The following is a 20,414-nucleotide window of genomic DNA, read 5'->3' on the forward strand; positions in this document are numbered from 1 at the left end:
GACAGGGCCTGATTCAAGCCCATAGTGCTGGAGGCTTTGCCAATGCTGGCAAGTACTGCAAAAACAGTAAGCAGTGAGCGTGAACTGCAACCCTGTGTGCAGACTTTCCTCCTGGCCACCTTGCCATTTAGCAACATTCCCTTGTGCATGGGATAATCTCACCCACAGACTAGAGTGTGTAAGGAGTTGAGGTGCCATGGCTGACACTTGTTGCTGTTGTCACTCGTAGCTCTGGCACGCAGCTGTGTTGGTCATTCTACAATCCACCAGCTGAGCTGTGCTCATGGTTACTTTCCCTCTGGCTGAGGTTCTCTGCAGGGCAGCCCCAGAGTCAGGGAGTGGTGTCTTTTCTGTCTCAGGCTTCTTTCAGTCCTATGTTTCTGCATTGTCAGTGTCATTGCTCTCTTCTAAGATGATAAAACATAGGGCTCAAAAAATGACTCCATATCAGATTTTGTGAATAAGTCAAAATTCACATATGCTGCTGGCTCAGTCCAATTATTCTGGGGGAGAGTCTGGGAACAGTACGGTAGCATACAGTGCTCTGAACATTCCCCTTGGTGCTTACACAGTATTCTCTGTGTTCTTGCATAATTTTCAGGAATGCAAGCAGTTGTACTACATCTAGGGAAAGTTTCCATGCTGTTAGGAACACAGGACTTCTGCTTTGAGAACAGTCCCTCAAAGAAGGGGCACAGTGGAAGCCAGTTGAGAGCAGAACTTCAAGGACAAGTTGACTCAAAGGCTCTGTGTTAAGGGTGCTGATATATGCTGAGCACAAGTGTAATAAAAATAATTAAGTGGTTGAGCTTCCTTTAGGGAATTGAGAAATGTGATTTAAATCTCCTTAGACGGAAGAGGAAATTGAACTTTGTCCCTCTGCCCCACTACTCTTCCAAAGCAAAGGTGATTTGGCAGAGGTACACTGAGAGAAGGAGGACAAGGGAGTAGGAAATGGGTCATCAACAACAACTGCGTCTTAGGAAAACAGCAGGAACACCCTGTTGGTCTGGGACTTGAGTAGGTTCACTAAGAACCTGCCTGTTAGACTGAGACCCTGAGGAGCAACAGGTGGCAGAATTCCTCCTTTTTTAGGTCCTTGCTGGGCTGTGGGGTAAACTTGTTTTTAACTTGAATGGTGTTATAAACATTTCAAAGTCTGCATGCTTGGGTTACTTAATTGTCTGAGGAGCTCCTAGATAAAACTGAAATATGTTTCTGGAATTCAGATACCTTTTCTGAAGAGTTTAAGTGCAACAAACTGTTTTGCACTTTTGCAAAGGTGTTTATGTATCAGACTGAGTAGTCTTGCAGCACCAATCTTCCTACTGTGAAGAGTGTCCTTTTTTATAATGTTGCCCCCTTTTTTTTCTGGGAAAGAGCTAATTTTCCTCTGAGCTGGTACAGTGCTGTATTTTGGATTTAGTATAACGTTTGCACACTGATGTTTCTGTTGTTGCTAGATAGTGCTTACCCTGGGTTAAGGACCTTTCAGTTTACCATGCTCTGCCAGTGAGGAGATGCACAAGAAGCTGGGAGGGGCTGGTGCAGCTGGCCCAAACCAGCCAAATGAATATTTCATACAATAGAATGTCACACTAATGAACTGGGGAGAGCTGGCTGGGAGGGGATGATCAGGAATGGGTTGGGCATCAGCCAGTGGATGGTAAAGCAATTATTGGTGCATCACTTGTTTTGCTTGAGTTTTATTCACCTCTCTCTGTCTCCCCCATTTTCATTACAGTAACAATAAAAATAAAACAAAATAATATTAATTTTTATTAGCATTATTAATAATATGCTTTATTTCAATTATTAAACTATTCTTAGCTCAAGAGTTTTACCCTTTTTCTGATTCTCCCCCCTCATCCCTCTAAGAGGGGGAAAATGAGCAAGGAGCTGCATGGAACAGCTGCTGGCTGGGATGTACTTACAGCACATGCAGGAGTAAATATCACTGTAGGCATGTGAGTCACAGATTTTTTGAAAAACCTGCCTAAAGACAGCTCATCATCTCTAAACCTGGCCCTGTGGTTCTCTGCAGTTAAACATAAATAGCTTATGCAATGCAATTAGCCTTCACAATACAATAAAAAGTAGAAATTCTCCTTTGAGAACTTAATTCCAGGGATCACTTTCATTCCCTCTCTTAGCCATTAATTTATTTAACAATAAAAATATGTAATGTTCAAAGTGCAGTGTAAATGGCATCATGACTAAATTGTAAAAATAACCCTAACACTACATCAAAGATATAGTATTTTTTTCAGAATGAACATGCTCATTTCTTTGTATAAATGGAGGCTCTCTTCCAGAGATGCAGAAATTGCTCTAACTGAAATATCTACTTAGTTAAAGCTTAATTTATCATTAACAGCATGAGTCAGAGCTGCCAGAAGTCTATAAGGAAACAATAGGGAAAATACATGGTCTTTATCCTGAATTCTCTGGCCTCTCTAAAGCCAGACAATTTTGAGTGTTTAAAGACAAAAAATGGGTTTAGGCATGTATTGTTACATCTACATCAGCAAACAAGCCAAGAGGAGGGCATGGGCTTGAGGGCTGTCTCATGACTGTTTGCACCCTTCCTGGCAGAGCTTCAGCTCTCGTGACCCGGCACTCTTGAGTGGCGTCAGGCTAGGGCTGATGAAGGGAAATGTCCCCAGAAGGGAGCCAGAAGTGTGTTTTTCCTACTTGTGGGGGAAGAGAGCTTTGTGCATGTGAATGAGATTGTGTTGCTTGGCTTTGGGGTCAGAGACTGTTCCCCAGTTTATTTACTAGAAAAGGTGTTGCCTAAACTTTCCTCTCTACTGTCAGGTTAGCTTGGATTTGTGTCTGAGCCCAGCCTATTCTCTTGTTCATACAAGCCTAAGTGGTGGCTTGTAGTCTGGCTCTGGTCTGTGGGGAACCAAGTGGAGAAAAGTAAGCACAGTGTGACTGCTTCATCCTTCTCCACTGCCTACATGGATGGTACAAGTACTGGTGGTGTAGCCAGCTGGTGCAGCCTGGCTGGCTGGAGAGCAAGGGGTGAAAGAGTTCTCTCTGCTCACCACCGCCTGAACGCAGGCTCCTCTCCCAGCCATCCCTGATTCCTCACCTCCCAGCTCATGCAGCTGGACCCTCTACACGTTTTGTAGCACCCTGTGTGTTCCTGAGTGACTGCAAAGACCTTGAGGAGCATACATTCTCTTCAACTGCAAATTACTCTGACCATACTCCAGTGGCAATCTAAATGTCCTCTGTGATTTTGATACTGTAAACAGTTTGACTGTTTTATATTTTCTGACTGTGGCAGGTTTTCATTTGTGTATTTAATTGTTTCTGTGGAAGATTTCTGAAAAATATAACAGAACAGGTGAAGTGATACAGAATAGACAGAAAGTGATCTATGTGATGACTGGTTCCTCTGTAGACATCTAGGTATGTCTTCACAAAATAATTTTATCTGAATTTTCTCCTGTCCCCCCTTCACTACATTATTCATTATAGACTGTTCTATCCTCCTATTCAGATGCTATTTCCCTTTCAACAGGCAAAATATTTGAAAGCAGATTGTGTTTTTCTCTGGATTTAATGTCTAGTGGAGATGACCACACAAAAAAACCCAAGAACATCAGATCTTCAGTTAACTTTGCAATGACACTAGTAGGTGCTTTAGAAAAGGGTGTAAGAAGTATGGGCACATATCCCTGCAGCTTGCACCATGATCATTAAGGACTATCCTATGAGCTTTACCTCAAGCATCATATTAAACTGCTAGCAATGAATTTATGGTCCATAAATCAGTCTTTTTTCACCTTTTACTTAAGCCTGTTTTTTAGATATTATGCATTAATTTTTTTTTCTAAGCAATCATTGGCTATCTTAAACCTAAAATACGTGTTCTTCTAGACAAGCTGTATGTTTTGTCTGCTTCCTCAGTAGGTGCATTTTTATGGAAAATTGTTCCATACTAGCTGCGGTTTATTTTATGAGTTCAGGGTATATTTTTGAAGAAAAAGCCTTTAGTGGAAAGAATTTGTTTTACCTACAGCAGATTTACTAGTGACATTAGAAACACATCACCAGCGCAACCTGTAACCCTGACATTTTCATTAATCCCCTGCAGTTAATTCCACTTGTGGGGAATTAATTGTACCATCAAATTATTTAATCAGGGCCTTACCATCTCAATATGACCTCCTCACTTCTAGCTTGAATTCAGATGGGGGACAGCATATTTAAAAACTGTGATGAAATCTCCCAAATGAGTAATACTTGAACTCATTGCAGTAGAAGGAGACAGAAGGTCTGCAGTCATATTTAAAAGAATGTATCAAATTACCTTAATGATTCCTGATCAGCAGATCTAATCAGTATATCTGGAGCAATTATGTCACATCTATAAGATACGAAGCAATGCTAAATTTGTGTGAATAGAAACACTGGGTGTGTAATTGCTAAGATTTCTCATAGCCAGGAACAATAGAAGCAAATGATCCTTGTGTGCTCTAAGGGAAATTAACTGGGTTCTGTTTGCCTGGAGCAGAAACCTTTTCATAACAATATCTAGGATATGTAGTAACCAGGAAGTGAACTGCTTGAAGGAGTTGATCCACTAACTGTTGTGGTCAACAAGAGGTTTCTTCAGTGTTGAACTTTCCCTTCCATTTCTTTGGAGTTTTAAAATATATGCTGTATTTGCAAAAGACTTCTCAACTGGTGGTTAGAAAAGCAAAAGTTCATTCCCTATGGATGAATCCCCAAATAATTAAAATCTAAAAGATTATGTCCTTTATTTCAATTTAATATTTCTAAAGCTTCATGTTTTTCTAAATCAAATGTCATCTAAGCTAATAAGCTGATTTATGATCTTTCAAGAGAAAGTGGTAATTGATTAAATCATTTTACATTAAGCCTATTGTGAGCAAGTAGATATACCAATACTTTTTTGTATGCTCTTTGTTTACACAGACATAGTTTAGAATATCCTCACTGAATTTTATTTCTACACCTTTCCAAGTCCCATGTAATTCTAGAGGGAGATGCAAGGCTGGGAGAAATTTTTAGGGAGATATAATTTTGGTCAATTCTTAGAGGCAGCTTAAAGTAACATTTTTGTTGTTTGCTTTTCTAAATTCTGAAATATTTTACAATATATCCCAAGGGTCTTCTTTTGGCTTAACAATTATGCCTTGTGAAGTGCTGACCTTTCATATGATTGTGGAAGAATTTATATATATCATGGGAAGACCTGCAAATAAGGATGAATTGCACAGAAGGAGGATTAGGCTGATTAAACAAGCGTGTGGTGCAATTTTAGTTGCTGTAGGACCATGGTAGGTGCAGGCAGGACACAGGATTTACAGAATACTTGTGACTTCCTGGACTGGCAGCAGAAATCCAGGCAGGACAACCCAGGGCATCTCACATTCACTAGGCCCTGTGTTCAGACAACTGAATTTCATGCTTGATTCTGCACAATGTCTTTGTCTCCTTCCAGAATTCTCCCTGCCCTAAATCAGATGTCTGAAGAGTGTGATGGCTTCTTTTCCAGAGATAAATGTCTTTTTCTGCTGACAGTACTGACTGATTCTTTCCAGAGAAGGATGAAGGTTGATACTGGAAAATTTCTTGTAGATGGTTAAATTTAATGGAAATTAAAGGGAGAGGATGATATAGTTCCACAGCACATATCTATTCATGAAAACAAATTAGAATTCCTTCAGAACCTTAAATTATCCATATTCTGCAATTCCAGTTTGAAGATTGGCAGATATCCTGGCAAGTAAAAATTATTTTTACATTTGATATTTTAAGTTAATTTAGTGTTCAGTTTAACAGATGCTCTGGAGCAGAATGAATATTTCTTATGAGATAGAAGCAAAAATTTACTTCTACTGCCCTAGGGCGGATGTAGATTGTGAAGGTGAAGACAGCCCCTAAGCCGTAACTAAAAAAGGGACTGAAATGATTATTTGGGTGGATAACTGACTGATGTGTTTTCTGCATGATGTTGAGGAATGTGGAATGAAGGGAGGAGGGAACAATCTAGGAATCTTATTCTGAATTTTTTTTGTGTTATTAATAAATAAATTTCTTCTTGTATCTTTTTAAGTTTTGAGCCTGCTTTGTCTCTACTCCCCAAATCCTATCTCTAAAAGAAATTAAATATATTAAAATTGGCAAGACCCAAGTCACACTGTGACACTAAGTGATACTGCCTTTCATTGAAAGGATTTTCTTGCTGTGGAATGTGAGGAGGTGACACTGAGCAGGTTAAAAAGGCTGATCTCAGCAGTCCAGGGTTTTCCTTTTGACAATACCAAGACAATGACAACTGCAATGTTGGAGGCCACCAGATCCCTGCAACTGAATAGCCCATATCCCAGCATTTATTGGTCTATATATATAGCCAGACATCTTTTTGGACATCTCTGGGGAGAGGACTTCCCCACTGGTTCCTTACACTACTGTGAGACAGCCCACCCCAGCTCCACAAGTGATCTGATACTGGTGTTGTCCAGACTTCACTTCTACATCTGGAGATTTAGAAGTGAACATTCAGGATCAGGTAGGATTGGGTTCTGAGCAACCTGATTTAGTTGAAGATGTCCCTGCCCATTTCAGGAAGGTTGGACTACATGACATTTCCAGGTCCCTTCCAACCCAAACCGCTCTACGGTTCTATGATTATTAAACATACCTATTTTACACATAACATGAGATGTTTTTGTTACATCTCAAAGCTATAAACTCTGTCTGCATGTTCGGTTTTGGTGCCAAATCTTTTCACCTTAAATTACTCCAGTGGGCAAAATTATAAATAGTTTCTGACTTTATTTAGTTCAATGTTTATACAGTTGTGTTAAATACACGGACACACAAGCACACACGCACACAGAGACACACACAGAGTATAAGCAAGACAAACTATTACTCTTCAACATATTTTCAGAATCTGCTTGAAATATACACAGAAACATAGAAGTTCAGCAAGCATGGGAGAAGAGTAGCAGCTTCATGTGTAAGAAAGACATGATCCTAACTAACTTCCACTGTCCATTTTTTGACAGGAGCAGGAGCAAGACAACAACCATTTTAGTACAGATGTTACAAATAAAAGCTTTTCCTTTTCTTGATGAATGTGCTGTTTCACAATTTATGATTTCTCCGTATTTTGTTTAATCTTTGTTCTATAAAACACAACTAACTTCCACTCAGTGTTGAACTCCTCCTTGGAAGTTATGACCATTCTGATCTCCCTGACAAAAGTAAAGCAACTTCAAGCCTCACAGTACTCAGGAACATTTTAAGACCCTTTGGGGTCCACATATGGTAGACAACAATAATTTATTCTTAGTTTAGTACTGGGCATGTTTCTGCAGCAGTGGAAAGCTGCACACTGGGGACTTAAATTCCACAATTTCAGTTGTGTTTGTAAAAAACGTTAACTCACCATATCTTGGAAGGTCCACTTAAATATGATAGAAAGGCATATTGTTTCCATGTGCTGATAGTCAGTTCACTCTTAAATTTTTTGGTCAGCCAAGCTCTCGCTCATTTACCTGAAGTTCTCTGGATATTTTCTTTACATAGCATCTACTGCACTAATGTTACTGAGTGTTTCCTTAAAAAAATTACAGCTGCAAGGATTTTACTACGCTGTTTCTCCTAGAATTGCACTAATTTTCTCCACACAATTAGGAGAGATTTCCATATGTACTCCTGAATTTTCAGAAACTATGTATAATGTATGTGTACATCCAATTATTTATATTCCTGGTTTATATAAATAAAATCTTAAAATTGTCAACTATATCAATGTCTAAATGTCATAGACATCTGGTAGGTTCAAATTTATTTACCTCATAAAATAACAAAAAATATTTAACTCTCTCCAAAAACTGCTGTCTCATGTTAAGATTGGTGGAAGCATTCCTGGATGAATCAGGGACGTTTTTTTGTTCCATTTTGAAATGCCTTCCTTCCAGTGCAGAAGCTGATAATTTCTTACCCCTCCAGAACCTCTGCTTGCTCCTGTGTATGCAGCTCTCACTGCTGTCACTAAAATTGCTCAAGACTTAAGCCCTCACCTTTGTGTCTCTGTTCTTGTTTCCAACACCTAAAATACACAGGCCAAAGATGTAAGACTGTTACATTCTATTACTTTGAGAAAAAAAAATGGAGTGATAAGGTGCCGTGCACTTGGTAAAATATAGCATTAGAATAAATTAATGCTTCAAGCAATTAATACAGTGCTTTAGTCTGCCCAGACTGACCTAAATGAAACTTTTATTTCATTATTGGCTTGGTCCAATTTCATGCTTGATTCATACTCAGCCTTACCAGATCTTCTACATCAACTCCTGTTCCTGCGCAGACACTTTAAGAAGATTTCTCTTTGTTTTGTGTGGGGCTGAGACTAGCAAATGGATTTGCAGGACCATGGGCTGGAGCTGATATTGAAGATATTTGCTTCTTCTTACCAATAGGCCACCTTTATTCTGCTTTTTGTTAAATAATCCATAATAAAATATTACATATTTTTTGGGAATTAGCCTCAAAACCAGATTCTACAATTGTGGCAAAAACCATGTTAAAAATCAAAGTAGATCTTTCTTAAGTTAATAATTTTAAAGTCTCACAGTGCAGTATCAGCAGAACTTCTTTTGTTAAATATTACTATGGAAAAACAGCACAATAAAAAAAACCGGTTTTAAATAAACCATATATTCTTTATCCTCACAGCTGGTGGGTGCAGATGTAGTTGTCTATTTCATCTCATCTGATACAAATCCTCCATTATTTATAGCAATTGATTTTGAATTCTCTTTTTGTGGTGTTTTCTCAACATCTGTTGCTGTTTTGACATGGCGTCTTCTGTATAGACGGTAGCCTGAGGATCAATATATTAAATAAAATAATTATAAAATTGCCTGAAAAGATGCTGTAGTAACATATATCCATGCAACATTTTCTTTCCTTATGTTGCTAAAACATTCCAACACCTCCAGAAAGTTTCTTTAAAGCTATGCTTTGATTTTGAGATCCATTTGATTATTTTTATCCCTTCTTGTTTTCTCCACATACATGAAAAATTAAACTGGTGATAATAATGATAATTATAGTGCTATAATAGAAAATGACTTTACCTCCTAAAATTAGTAGTGCAAACGTCAGCTGGAAAATGCTGTAGATGAGTGGGAAAGTAAACATCAGTTCCAGTTCTTCAGGACTGAATGAGAGCTGTACTATAGTTGAACATAGCTGAGTGTTTTGCATGCCTGTTTCCAGAGACACTGTACGACATCTAAAGGGAATAATACAAAGACAGTTGTGAAATAGCATCCAATTATTATGCTTTTTACTAATCTGGATAAGCAAAAAAATGCAATGGATAACTAAGAAAATTGTTTCCTTCAGCTAATATAGCCAGCAAAACATTCCACCTATGGCTGGTACTACCAATTGTTGGTAGTTCAGCAGCAGTAAAAACTGTGAGCCACCTTTAAGGCACATATGTGGCTCTTGCTGTCTCCCTCTCTTGCAATGATGTTCTAAATTGTAGACTGCTGCATCTACATGAGAAGTTTTACTGCAGTTCCAAACTGGTTACAAGTCAGGTCTGTTTCACTTGTTTGAAGTGCAAGACATTGGCGCATGAAAGGAAAGCAGCTATAGTCAGAGTCTGCTAACAAATGTGAGCAAGAAAGTTTTGTCTGCACATAGTATCACAAAACACAGGCTTAGTGAATGAGTGACTTTGTAACATAATTACTGTTTAGGGAGCATTCTCAGTATTGATTAATCATTAAATAAAATATTTTTACACAGTTGAATAAAGACTATGGATTACCTGTGCCAAGAAAGACCAGCAATACGAGCCAGAAAGAATCCTAAAGAATAACCAGCTGCTGGAAATATGGTGCCAATGATCCATAATTTTGGTGTGATAATCCAAGAGCCTTTGTAGAGTATGCCCCCAACCACAGCAATGACCACGATGAGCACTGCTCCCACAATGGAACCCACCTGTGAAACGAAGGAAGAGGGACCGAGTCAGAATCACAGAATCGCAGAATACTGCACAAATGAACTCTCAAGAAAATTTAATGGCAACAAACACGGTATCAAACATGCCTGGTATTGTCTCTGAGTCACTGAAATACCTTGTTAAACACAACACCTGATGTTTACAGCAATACAATTCACAGCAGGCTGAGAGATTAGATAGCTGCCATTTTACCAAACAAGAGATCTACGATGTACTTCAATGTGTGACTTCAGCTCTAGATCAAGATACAGCTGTAATAGGTATCTATAGCAGGTAGCCATAGGACTAGTCTTTTGAAGCCTTGACTATAATTGTACTTAGGGCTGGAGATTAAAAATAATTTCACAGGTGTGATATGAGTGAGGAATGGTGCACACAACAGAAAAATTTCCCCAGAGTTGTTGAGAAACTGACAGCCTAGTAGGGAGAATACTGCATTCTCCTCCCTGGTGAATCACACTCTGAGGCTTAGTACAGTGTGTGCTAATTAGACACTAGATTGCTAGTGAGGTAGTGCTAGGAAATTATTTGCCAAGTGCAGGGGTAAATCTTTAATGGGGCTAAAAATTCATGCTTGAAAACTGGTTAGGAGGTTGTATAGCCCTTCTACATAGACTTAAGCACTGCAGTTGATCTTATTTCTTGTGATTGAATGTACTGAAACCTTTACTGCTGCTTGCCTAAAAAAGTTATAACTCACTCTCCTTTCAATGCCCTAGTGGAATGTCTGTCATGATAGCCTGTGTTGCCAGGGATCTCAAAGATAGTCTTCTTAGTCTAAGCTTAGGAGAATCTATGCCTCAGCTAAAATATGTATTGCTTTGAAGTGGCTTCATCAGTCTTTGGCTGGAGCGTTTTTAAGAGCACTGAGTGAGCAAGTACTTTTGTTTGGCTGAGCTATTAACCACGTGCACCAAGGAAGAAGAAACATAGTCTGGCCATGACAAGCTCTTCTTTCACCTGGCACACTCTGTTCTCTTATCTGAATTTCTCACTATATAAGTCTTAATCTGACAGCTATGGCTCAATCTTCACTTGATGCTTCATTGTCCTACACAAAGCAAACTCTCAATGGACCGATCTGTGGGTTGCTCACGCATTCAATAAGAAGGAATGAAATGTGGCTTTGCTGAGAGATCAAGCAGAGTTTCTTTTCATGTGAGTACAAGTCCATGCTCTTCCCTCAACTGATTAAATAGAAATAGTAAGCTCTGAGTGCATTTTAGAATGCAGCATGATAAGCTGGCAGTTTACTGAAAATGAATTGACTTAAAAAAGACTTTATGCTCTATGCGGTCTGAGCCAATAGCAAAATATAGGCAGAAAAACAAGTGACCAGAGTACTTTTCTTTAAGAAAATTTAGATAATATTTTTTTGTTAACTAAGAACGGTTAGCAAAGGCCAAGAATTCTCAGCATGTCTGAAAATCTCTTTAAACCTAAACCAAATGCTCAGAAATTATTAATTTGCTGTCACCCTAGATGTGGCTGAATTATTACTATTATTTTGATGAGAACAGTTTTTGCCAAAATCACCATATTTTTGATGTATCTGAAATCATCTTGCAAAGACAGCTATATTTTGTAAATAGTTTTTTTAGGTCTTTTTAAAAGTTAGAATATTTTCCGTATATTTTTTTAAATAAAAATCGACTTCACACTCAAAAATTGGCCCACAAAAAAATCAGGGAACTCTCTTAAAAGGAGAAAGGCATTTTGATTGAGAATGATTTTATTTTTTATTGTTTTGCAGAGAAAAACTGCTTTCTGTTGACCTGAGTGATTTTCCTTCCAATTTCAGTTTACATTATATACTGAAGTCAATTACTAACATAGTTGCAGCCAAAGAAAAAAGTAGGTTCTTTAGATAATGATGGTTTCTAATAATGCATGCAACTCATGCATGTTTGTGCAGGGGGAAAGCAATACATTTCCACAGCACCTCATTTGTTTTCTGCTGAAAACTTTCCAGGTCTTATGAAGTCAGATACTCATACTATGAATAGCAATGTACTGCTCCAGCAGTCCCACTGATTCCATAATTTGTCCATAATTGCTTATGCTTCAGCCTTATATATCCTACCTTAAGTATGATTTTCGCTTTACTGGGCCATTTGTGGTTGACAAATATTCCAAACGAAATGGGAATTACAAGAGCTACCAGAGAAATTCCTGTAGAAAAAGAAGAGAGAAGTTAAGATCCTGTATGGAACAGGTTTTAAAGTCAGGACAGACACCATGCTGAGTGACTGTGGGCCTGGAGCAGCCCTTCAGGGGATGTTTCTGGTGTGCACAGCCTGGAGCAGCCCTTCAGGGCACATTTCTGGTGTTCACAGCCTGGAGCAGCCCTTCAGGGGATGTTTCTGGTGTGCACACCCTGGAGCAGCCCTTCAGGGCACATTTCTGGTGTTCACAGCCTGGAGCAGCCCTTCAGGGGATGTTTCTGGTGTGCACAGCCTGGAGCAGCCCTTCAGGGGATGTTTCTGGTGTGCACAGCCTGGAGCAGCCCTTCAGGGCACATTTCTGGTGTGCACAGCCTGGAGCACACACACACACTCTACCCACACCTGCCCGTTTGCTTTTCTATAGACTCTGTTATCTTTGGCAGCCTGTTGAAGTAATTGCCATTCTGCTGAGCTACATGCTCATTCACCTGCATCAGAAAGGCAGTCAGAAACCTGAGTGTGCTAATCATCACTATGCTGTGATGTGAGTAGCTATATTAAATGTTCATTTTGTCTGCAGGTGTTTCTCTGCTGTACCGTATCAGCAGCCGGTTTAGAGCTTCTTTTGTTTTGGCCTTCCCTCTCCAGTATTTAATTTGAAAGCACAAGCAAAGTATGTGATTTTTGTTTTTCCCCAAGGACAATGGGAAGTGAAGTTGAAGAATGTGAAAGTGATTCTGCTGGCTTTTAAGATTAGCACAACATGGAACTGCACTTGATAAGCACGAGGGCCACAGCTCTGCAAGGCACTGGAGCATGTATTTCTAAATACTTTAACTATTTTCTCTTTGTAGCTGGATGAGATTTTTGACAGGAAGTCAAATGAAGCCACTCCTGGCAGTGTAGATTGCAGCTTTTCAAAGAGACTCAGCAGTTTTAATCACTTGCTTAATTATCCACGTGTGCTTAAGTATTTTGCCAGATTATGGCCTCAGCATTTAGCACTTTGCAAGATTGTGTCTAAAAGCTGTTATAAACACTTTCATCCTGGAGAAAGCAGCTATTCCTGTATGAATTATTCTATATTCTTATCCCACTACCACATTGGTCTCAAAACCATTTGGAGAGAAAAACATGCACAATCTTGTCATAATTATTTGTATAATATTTATAATGGCTTCAAGTCTTTCTTTGGCAATGCTGTGGATGATGTGAAGTGATTTTTGGTACCTAATACCCATGGAAGTTATTAAAAAGTAGAGAGAGGAATATTTTAAAAAATCTGAGGTAATTTCTTCCTGACTACAGGACAATGGTATAGAGATAGTTGTCACTGAAGGGAGGATAGACAGAAGGGATAGTGCTGTTTCACTGGACTCACCAATGCTGTCGTAGGGGAGTACAATTGCATTTGAATCAGTCCACATCTTGGTGTAAATAAGGAGACAAAGTGGCATCATTCCCATTGCAAGCAGTGTGGAGCAAGTTGTCATGCTGATGCTGCAAAGAAATTGGTTACACTGACAGTTCATCTCATGCTAGCCCATAGTCTTTCTTATTTTCTTATTACCATTTCACACCTTGCAAAAGGTTGTGCAAGAAATATTGCTGGCTACAAACAATTTATCCTGTTTATCAGGTTAGAGAAAAGCTAAATGAAAGGAATGGCTTCTGCTGAAAAGAAAAGAACGTGAAATATCAAGGTGTTCTGCAGCCACAGAACCATAACTTTAGTTAGGAGCAGTCAGACAGGTGGCCAGCAGGAAGGTCTGTTGGCAAGTCTGTCTCCATGCTGCCTGTCTGGCTGCTTTCAGAGAGGATGGCAAGCAGGGAACAGCGGCAGAGATGGAGCTTTCCATTACACCAGCAGTTCTAGAGTGTTAAAACTTCACTCTGAACTCAGCAGCATAGAAATCCATTTCATTGTCTAAGATATGTGATATAATAAAATTCCCTTTTCTGGCTTGCTTTGCTCTAGGCCAAAAAGTAGTGGTTAGAATTGCTCAGTGAGGCTTAACATAAGTATTGTTGCTGCATTTCACAAAGATGTTTCTGTTTTCTCTTGTACAGAAAGATGCATTCTGCTACAGGAATGAAGAAACAGGAAAAAGCAAGACATCTAAAATAAGGAGAAAACTCTCAGAATTGGAATACAATGGATAAAATTATGTGTAAAAATCTCATTTTTCTGGTATAAAAATACTGAGAGAGGGTTCTAGTTAAGAGATTTTGGAATCTTTCTTTTGAGCCTCACTTCTTATTTCTCTTTTTTGTTGCTTGTCCTCAGAAAACGGACTACTGATCCTGGTCCACAAACCGAGTAGATCCAGAGAAGTCTAGAAAAATTAATGTAGAAACCACAGGAATATTTGCATTAATTTTGGTTCCTGTCACTCACTGCTTTAGAGTCATTGAATAGGATTTTGCAGGAGACTCTGGCAAAAGAGTTTATTCAGAAGTCTACAGAGAAAAAATTCAGGCGCTACTATTAAGGTTTGATGAATTCCCAAATGGATAAAACCCCTCATTTTTCCTATCTCTGTATTTCCTTTATCTTTATACTGTCCACGAATGTACCTCCTTCTCCAAAGTCTGGCCATCCTGTAACCCCAGTCCCTGTTTCCAGAGAAGCAGTTGTTTTTATATCAAGAAATGTCTCTATGGGGAAGCATTAGAGGATATCAGCTGGGTTTGATTTACTAAGAAAGATATGAAACATCATACTTCCTGACTGTGATTATTCAATACATACCTGACTGTGATTATAATGCTAATTATAAAACTAATTCCTTCTCAAACTTGTGACCTATTTGCACAGAGAGGTTTTGAAGCAGAACTATAGACAATTACCATGGGTTGTAATGTATTATCATAAAATTTTGCAGTTAAACCAAAAACATTGCCTGATATGATGGGCAGGTTTCTAAAATACTGTGGTGGTTCCAGAAGCCATCCACACAACTTCTAATGTTATTCTTCTATTGAGAAGATAGAGGCTTGCCTTGACAATCTGCTGTACCTGCTGTATCCTGTGGTCCCTGCATCTTTGTTGCAAAGGTAACGACCAAAAGCATTTGACTTAAGGTAGAGGTCTTTACCTGAAGAATATATCACCTTTTATAGCCATTTTCAATTAACTTCACCCTTTGTCAGTATAATGGGATAGAAATCCTGCTCATGTTTATAGCATTATAAATTTGGATTTTTAGCATTGATTTCAGTGGTGCTAAGTTAAACATACTGAGCTGACCAAGCATAGTTTAGCTCAGTTTTTTTTTTTCCAGGAAGAGATTAGAACAAAATTTCAACCTTGTACTCAATATCTTCCCACCTGTGGTTTCTTAGACCTATATTAATAGAAATTAAGAGTCTTACAGTTCCTGATATCATAGATCTTTCCTCTACAATGAGGAAGTCAATGATTAGCAGAGCTGACCTCATTCATAATTTGAAAGCTGCTTTTACATTAACACTTGTATGTGACAAAAAAGTTCACTATTTTCAAAGCACGGAAAAAGTGTTGTATTAAAGCTACAAGTATTAACATTATCAGACTATTTATCCTAACTCCATATCTTTCTTACTTATGCTATCTTTTCCATTTCTAGTTAAGACAGGCATATGATAAATAGGATGAATGCTCCAATTTATTTTACTTTGTAGGAAAGAGAGAAATGGTTCCGTTTATTTTAGACCAAAGTAATCAGGACATAAAAATAAAAAGGTGCCTAATTTTAAAGTCTCTTGGAGTTAATGAACCCCACATGGAATTTGCATCAAGAGTAGGGTTCACTTCTCCTGTGTGTTTGATGTCCTAGGCCATGTCAGGTGCCCTACACATTTGTTTCTGAGTTCATACCACTCGGTCATTGAGGGATGCCTTAAGTAGTGCTTTCTAGCCTGTGAAATATTCCCTCAGTCTGAAAACCTCGCCCAAAGTTTCAGGAGCAGAAAGGATTATCACAAGTGATATTCATTAGAACTAGTTCCCAAAGAGAAAATAAATAGCTGTCTTTTTATTCTATAGAACACAAAAGGAAGGGAAAATATTTTTTCCACAGGAGCTCTTTTTCAAGAAAAATCACTTCAAGAAAAGTTGCATAGTGACCATTTAGTACAAAGGATACTAGTCCTAAAATCCTATGTTGTTTTTAAAATATTTTTGCTACTCAAGATCTTGGGAGGAAGAAAAGTAATTTAACTTGGGCAAAGTTTTCACAATGTATGTTATCTTAATTGTCTTCTTTGATGATATTTGCTCCAGGATTTGAAGTTTTAGAATAAAGATATTTTCTAATGTACACAATTCTGTTGTGATGTCTTCCTTGTTAATTCCCAATGAACAAAAGGTATTTGCCAGTCTGCTTATATTTACTGCAATTGCAGTTACTAACCATCTTTACAAGGAGAAACCACCATGCATGTGCCAGAAAGCTAAGAAAAACATCAGACAGATCAGGCAATGCAAAATTCACAATGTAAAGAGCCATATGAAGTGTTTAGAGAATGGTTGCTCTTACCTTAGGTCCATGTCTCCATCCACCCAGTAGGCAATGACATTTGAGGCTGTGCCCCCTGGACAGCATCCCATGATCAGCACCACGACAGCTTGAATAGGAAGGATATCAAAGGCCAAAGAGAGCAAGAAGGCTGTGAGAGGCATAATTCCAAACTGGCAAAGGAAACCCACAAATATACCCCAGGGTCTTCTTAAATGACCCAAAAAATTCTTAATTTCCACGTTGCAGCCCATGGAGAACATCACCATAGCCAGCATGATTGTTAGAACAGTACTTAAAATTACGCTCAAAGTTTGATTAAAATTATCTTCTGGTAATACACAAGATGTGCCATCACAAATAGTAGCATTTGCTGGACAAGCCGTGGAGTTTTCTGCCAAAAAACCAGCTTTAAATTGCTGGGAAAGAAAGTTTGTCTGCATTTTGAAATACAGAACTCCTAACTACATCTGTGGTAAACTTTCAAGCCTGTGTGAATTGCTGTTTCTCAGTGACTTCTTTTAAATGATCCAGGAAGCAATAAAGTGCAATAAATACTGGAAAACTCTTACTGCTCTTGAAGGGTTTGGCTCAATGCTGATTCATATAGTTATAAAAGTTGCTTGGTACAGAGACAATTAATCATTTATTCATATGATAATGAGGAATCCCACATCAAGAGAATAGCTATGTTAATATTTAAGGGTGTAAAGGAAGCTTGTAGTGCTGCCAAGCCCATGAAACGAGAATCACAAGAGGAAGAGAAAGTTTAGACTTCACTCTTTGAATTCTTGCATGCCTTCGGAGACCTGCTCGTGCGTGCAATGTTGCTGGCAGTACAGGGCAGAAATCCTGGGATATGATCTCAAGCTGCAACTCTTGCTAATGGATACAACATCCAGCATAACACACGGGCACATTTGAGCCATGTGGAATCCTCGTTTCTGGCAGCATGGAGGTTCGGTGCCCCCCTGGCACCTTCTGCCAGACGCAGCTGGCGCAGTGACACTTTGATCCAGCTTGGAATGGAAGTGGCAGACAGTGAGAGGAGGAGAGTGGGGTGGCAAGGGTGGAGGAGGAAGGAGATATATTCCCTGAGTCAAGCATGGGGAGCAGCGAGCAGGGCAGTGAGGCTGGCACACGACTGTGGAGCCAGGGCTCCCAGCAAGCCGACCACGTCCCTGTCTCTGCCACGACATGCTCAGCATCCACACCAGGGGTGACAGCGCAGGTCACTGCCAGGTGCAGCACAAAGGTTAAGAGACAGGTTTCTTGTGCCTGGCTTTGGTATGGCTTGTTGTGCTCTGTCATCCTCGTGGCTCAAAGGCAATCTCAAATTTTGAAAAGATTTTAAAGATTTACTCCTAGGCTTCCTTGAAAATTTGGATGGTTTTCGGAGGAAGAATGTTAATGATTCTTTACCTGTGCCCAAGCTTTGGGGCAGAAGTATCTTCAAATGTAGATGTTAGACTAAAATCAAGTCTGACACATAATGTGCAGTGATGCCCCCAATAATCTTTATTTTTCAACAGAGAAGTATTTTTTACTAGGGTAGCGTGCTAAGCCATAATTATCTTCAGCAAGCAAGACTCTCACTGGAAGTCTTAGCACTTTGTGCCTAACATCAGTGTGAAATGGTAGGAGTTGATTTTTTTTTTTTTTTCACTTTAAACCTTGAATGGTGTAGGGGGAGCTGACTGCATTAGAAAGGATTTCTCAGCAGGCTCAGATGGCACCTGTTTCTTTACAAAGGGGTCAGCTAAATGGCTGTATCTCCTAAGTCACTGTTGGGTGCCTGATGGGATAATGTCAGAGTAGCTTTATCCTCCCAGGCAGCTGGCAACTCCTACCCTGTGATTAGTGCCACATCTCTGTGACTAGGATATGTCTAACAGAACAACAGGTAAGGTAATAAGGAGTAGATGAAAGGAAGAGAAAGCCACAAGATCTCAGTTTGGCAGAAAAGACTTCTCCTTTTTATGCTTTCTTTCAAACAGAATGTTTTAAGAGCTTTTTTTTTTCCATCCAAATCTTTTAAAGAGCTAGTAAGGTTTTTAAAACCGTATTAATAATGCTGTATTAATATTTTCTATAAAACCTGTATCAGTCTTGATTTGCACTTGGACTTGGTTTTTGTTGAAACCAAATTTTTTTACAAGCATCTTGAAATGTCCATCAAATCTTGGGGCTGGGGGTGACTTTCCTAGTCCTGCAAATGTCTGGTATGCTGTGGAAACCCAGAGTGGGTAGCTGGGGAGAGGAGGTGAGGCTTAGAGTAGCTGTTTCTCAGCAGAGCCTCATGCAGGGGTTGCTTTTACCTCCTCCATCTCCTTGCAGAGCCGTGGTCTGGGCAGCGTAGGGGTGCTTGATGCTGCACCCCCTGAAAGAGCACAGATGAAATGTCCTTGGTTTGTGTCTCCAGCCTCTGCTAAGGGACTAGGCAGTCCAGCTGTCATTTTAGAATTTGATTTCTGGAAACAGTGTGTAGGGGGAGACCTTCATGCTTAGGTTTTGTGCTTAGCTAAGGACAAACAGCACATCAGATACTTACCTGTGTGGCCTTGTGGAGCAGCAAGTTTTGTAAAATTAACCTGTATTTAACTGCTAGCTTTGCCTTAGTTTTTTCCCTTCTAATTTAAAAGGGATGACTATGAGCCATTATGTCAGCAGTTAGCTGTATAAAAACTTAGATCACAAAAATGTTGTCTGGAAATAGAAGAGAGGCCTTCTGAATTCAACTTATTATTAGGCTGACATTACCACAATATAGCACAGATGGGAATATCTGTATCAAGAAGTCCTTGTGTGTTAGGGAACTAAAGCCTTATCCAAGGCATTGAACTATTTACAGGCACAGTTAAAAAACTTGGCATGTTGCAGGAGGTACAGGATTATTGAGAAGACAGGTAGGTCTCTCAGGAATGCTGGATTTCAAACATTCCTCTAAGTCTGGTTTGCTTTTTAAAATGTGCTTCTGGGATTTAATCCATTTGCATGGATTAAATTCAGGCTAGCAGGAGACATCCTCAAGGAAAGCAGCAATTCAGAGATGGTTTTCAGAGATACTTAGCTGTATGCCTTCTGTTTCACTGCCTGTTTTCCACTCAAGTTATGGTGCTTAACTGGTAAGATGGACTATGTACTGCTCTGTGAACTCAGCAGGCATCTTTTGCCTGTACATGTTGCACATCTTAGTCAGGGTGGTTTTAAGCATTTGCCATTGACATTCACAGAAGGAAGGAGCAGAGCAGTGAGCTTGGTAGCATTTTGGTGATGATTAACATAGCCAGACTGATTTTGACACTGCCAGCATGCATCAAAAATGAGAAAAACCAATGCTTAGAGAAATACCAAACTAAATTGTATTTGCATCCCAAACAGCAGTCTTCTTGAATTTTTGCAGTGATGAGGCTACCAGCTTATTCAAGTGAGTTTAGTGTCACTTCAGCAAACAAATCCAGGCAGGTAGAACTTGTAAGGATCTGTTCCTGTGCCGACAACTAGATAATTGATTTATCCATTAACTCAGGCAGTTATAAAACAACAATAGCAGTAAGTGCATACAGAACCTTGGATTGGGAGAAACAATTTAACTGTTTGTCTTTTATGGCCGTCTGGTGCTTATTTCTGTGATGTTTCTCTTAATGAGACTTATGAATCTTCCCTGTCTGCTCAATTCAGAGTCTGAGGTGCTTCTCAGTATATTTATGTCTT

The 20,414-nt window shown here is 39.2% G+C and overlaps 1 protein-coding gene across 1 annotated transcript; it reads right to left on the bottom strand.

Annotated features, from left to right (window-relative positions):
• Positions 1–6,822: 6,822 nt before the first annotated feature.
• SLC10A2 (solute carrier family 10 member 2) lies at positions 6,823–17,195 on the bottom strand. Its single transcript, XM_056489766.1, has 6 exons — positions 16,722–17,195; positions 13,583–13,701; positions 12,120–12,208; positions 9,839–10,014; positions 9,135–9,292; positions 6,823–8,878 (listed from the first exon to the last, which is right to left on the bottom strand). Exons 1-6 carry the CDS (start codon positions 17,141–17,143, stop codon positions 8,754–8,756), a joined length of 1,089 nt encoding a protein of 362 aa, XP_056345741.1. The 5' UTR covers positions 17,144–17,195; the 3' UTR covers positions 6,823–8,753.
• Between the last annotated feature and the right edge of the window lie 3,219 nt (positions 17,196–20,414).

This window comes from Oenanthe melanoleuca, chromosome 1, assembly GCF_029582105.1.
Source record: "Oenanthe melanoleuca isolate GR-GAL-2019-014 chromosome 1, OMel1.0, whole genome shotgun sequence".
In the NCBI taxonomy this organism is placed as follows: domain Eukaryota; kingdom Metazoa; phylum Chordata; class Aves; order Passeriformes; family Muscicapidae; genus Oenanthe; species Oenanthe melanoleuca.

Bases quoted from the DNA above. Each gene is read 5' to 3' on its own strand.
- SLC10A2 (XM_056489766.1), bottom strand. From the start codon at position 17,143: ATGCAGACAAACTTTCTTTCCCAGCAATTTAAAGCTGGTTTTTTGGCA. The intron at 13,702-16,721 runs GTAAGAGCAACC...ATTTCTTTGCAG, and splicing joins GATGGAGACATGGACCTAAG to CATCAGCATGACAACTTGCT. The intron at 10,015-12,119 runs GTAGGATATATA...TTCGTTTCACAG, and splicing joins AAGCGAAAATCATACTTAAG to GTGGGTTCCATTGTGGGAGC.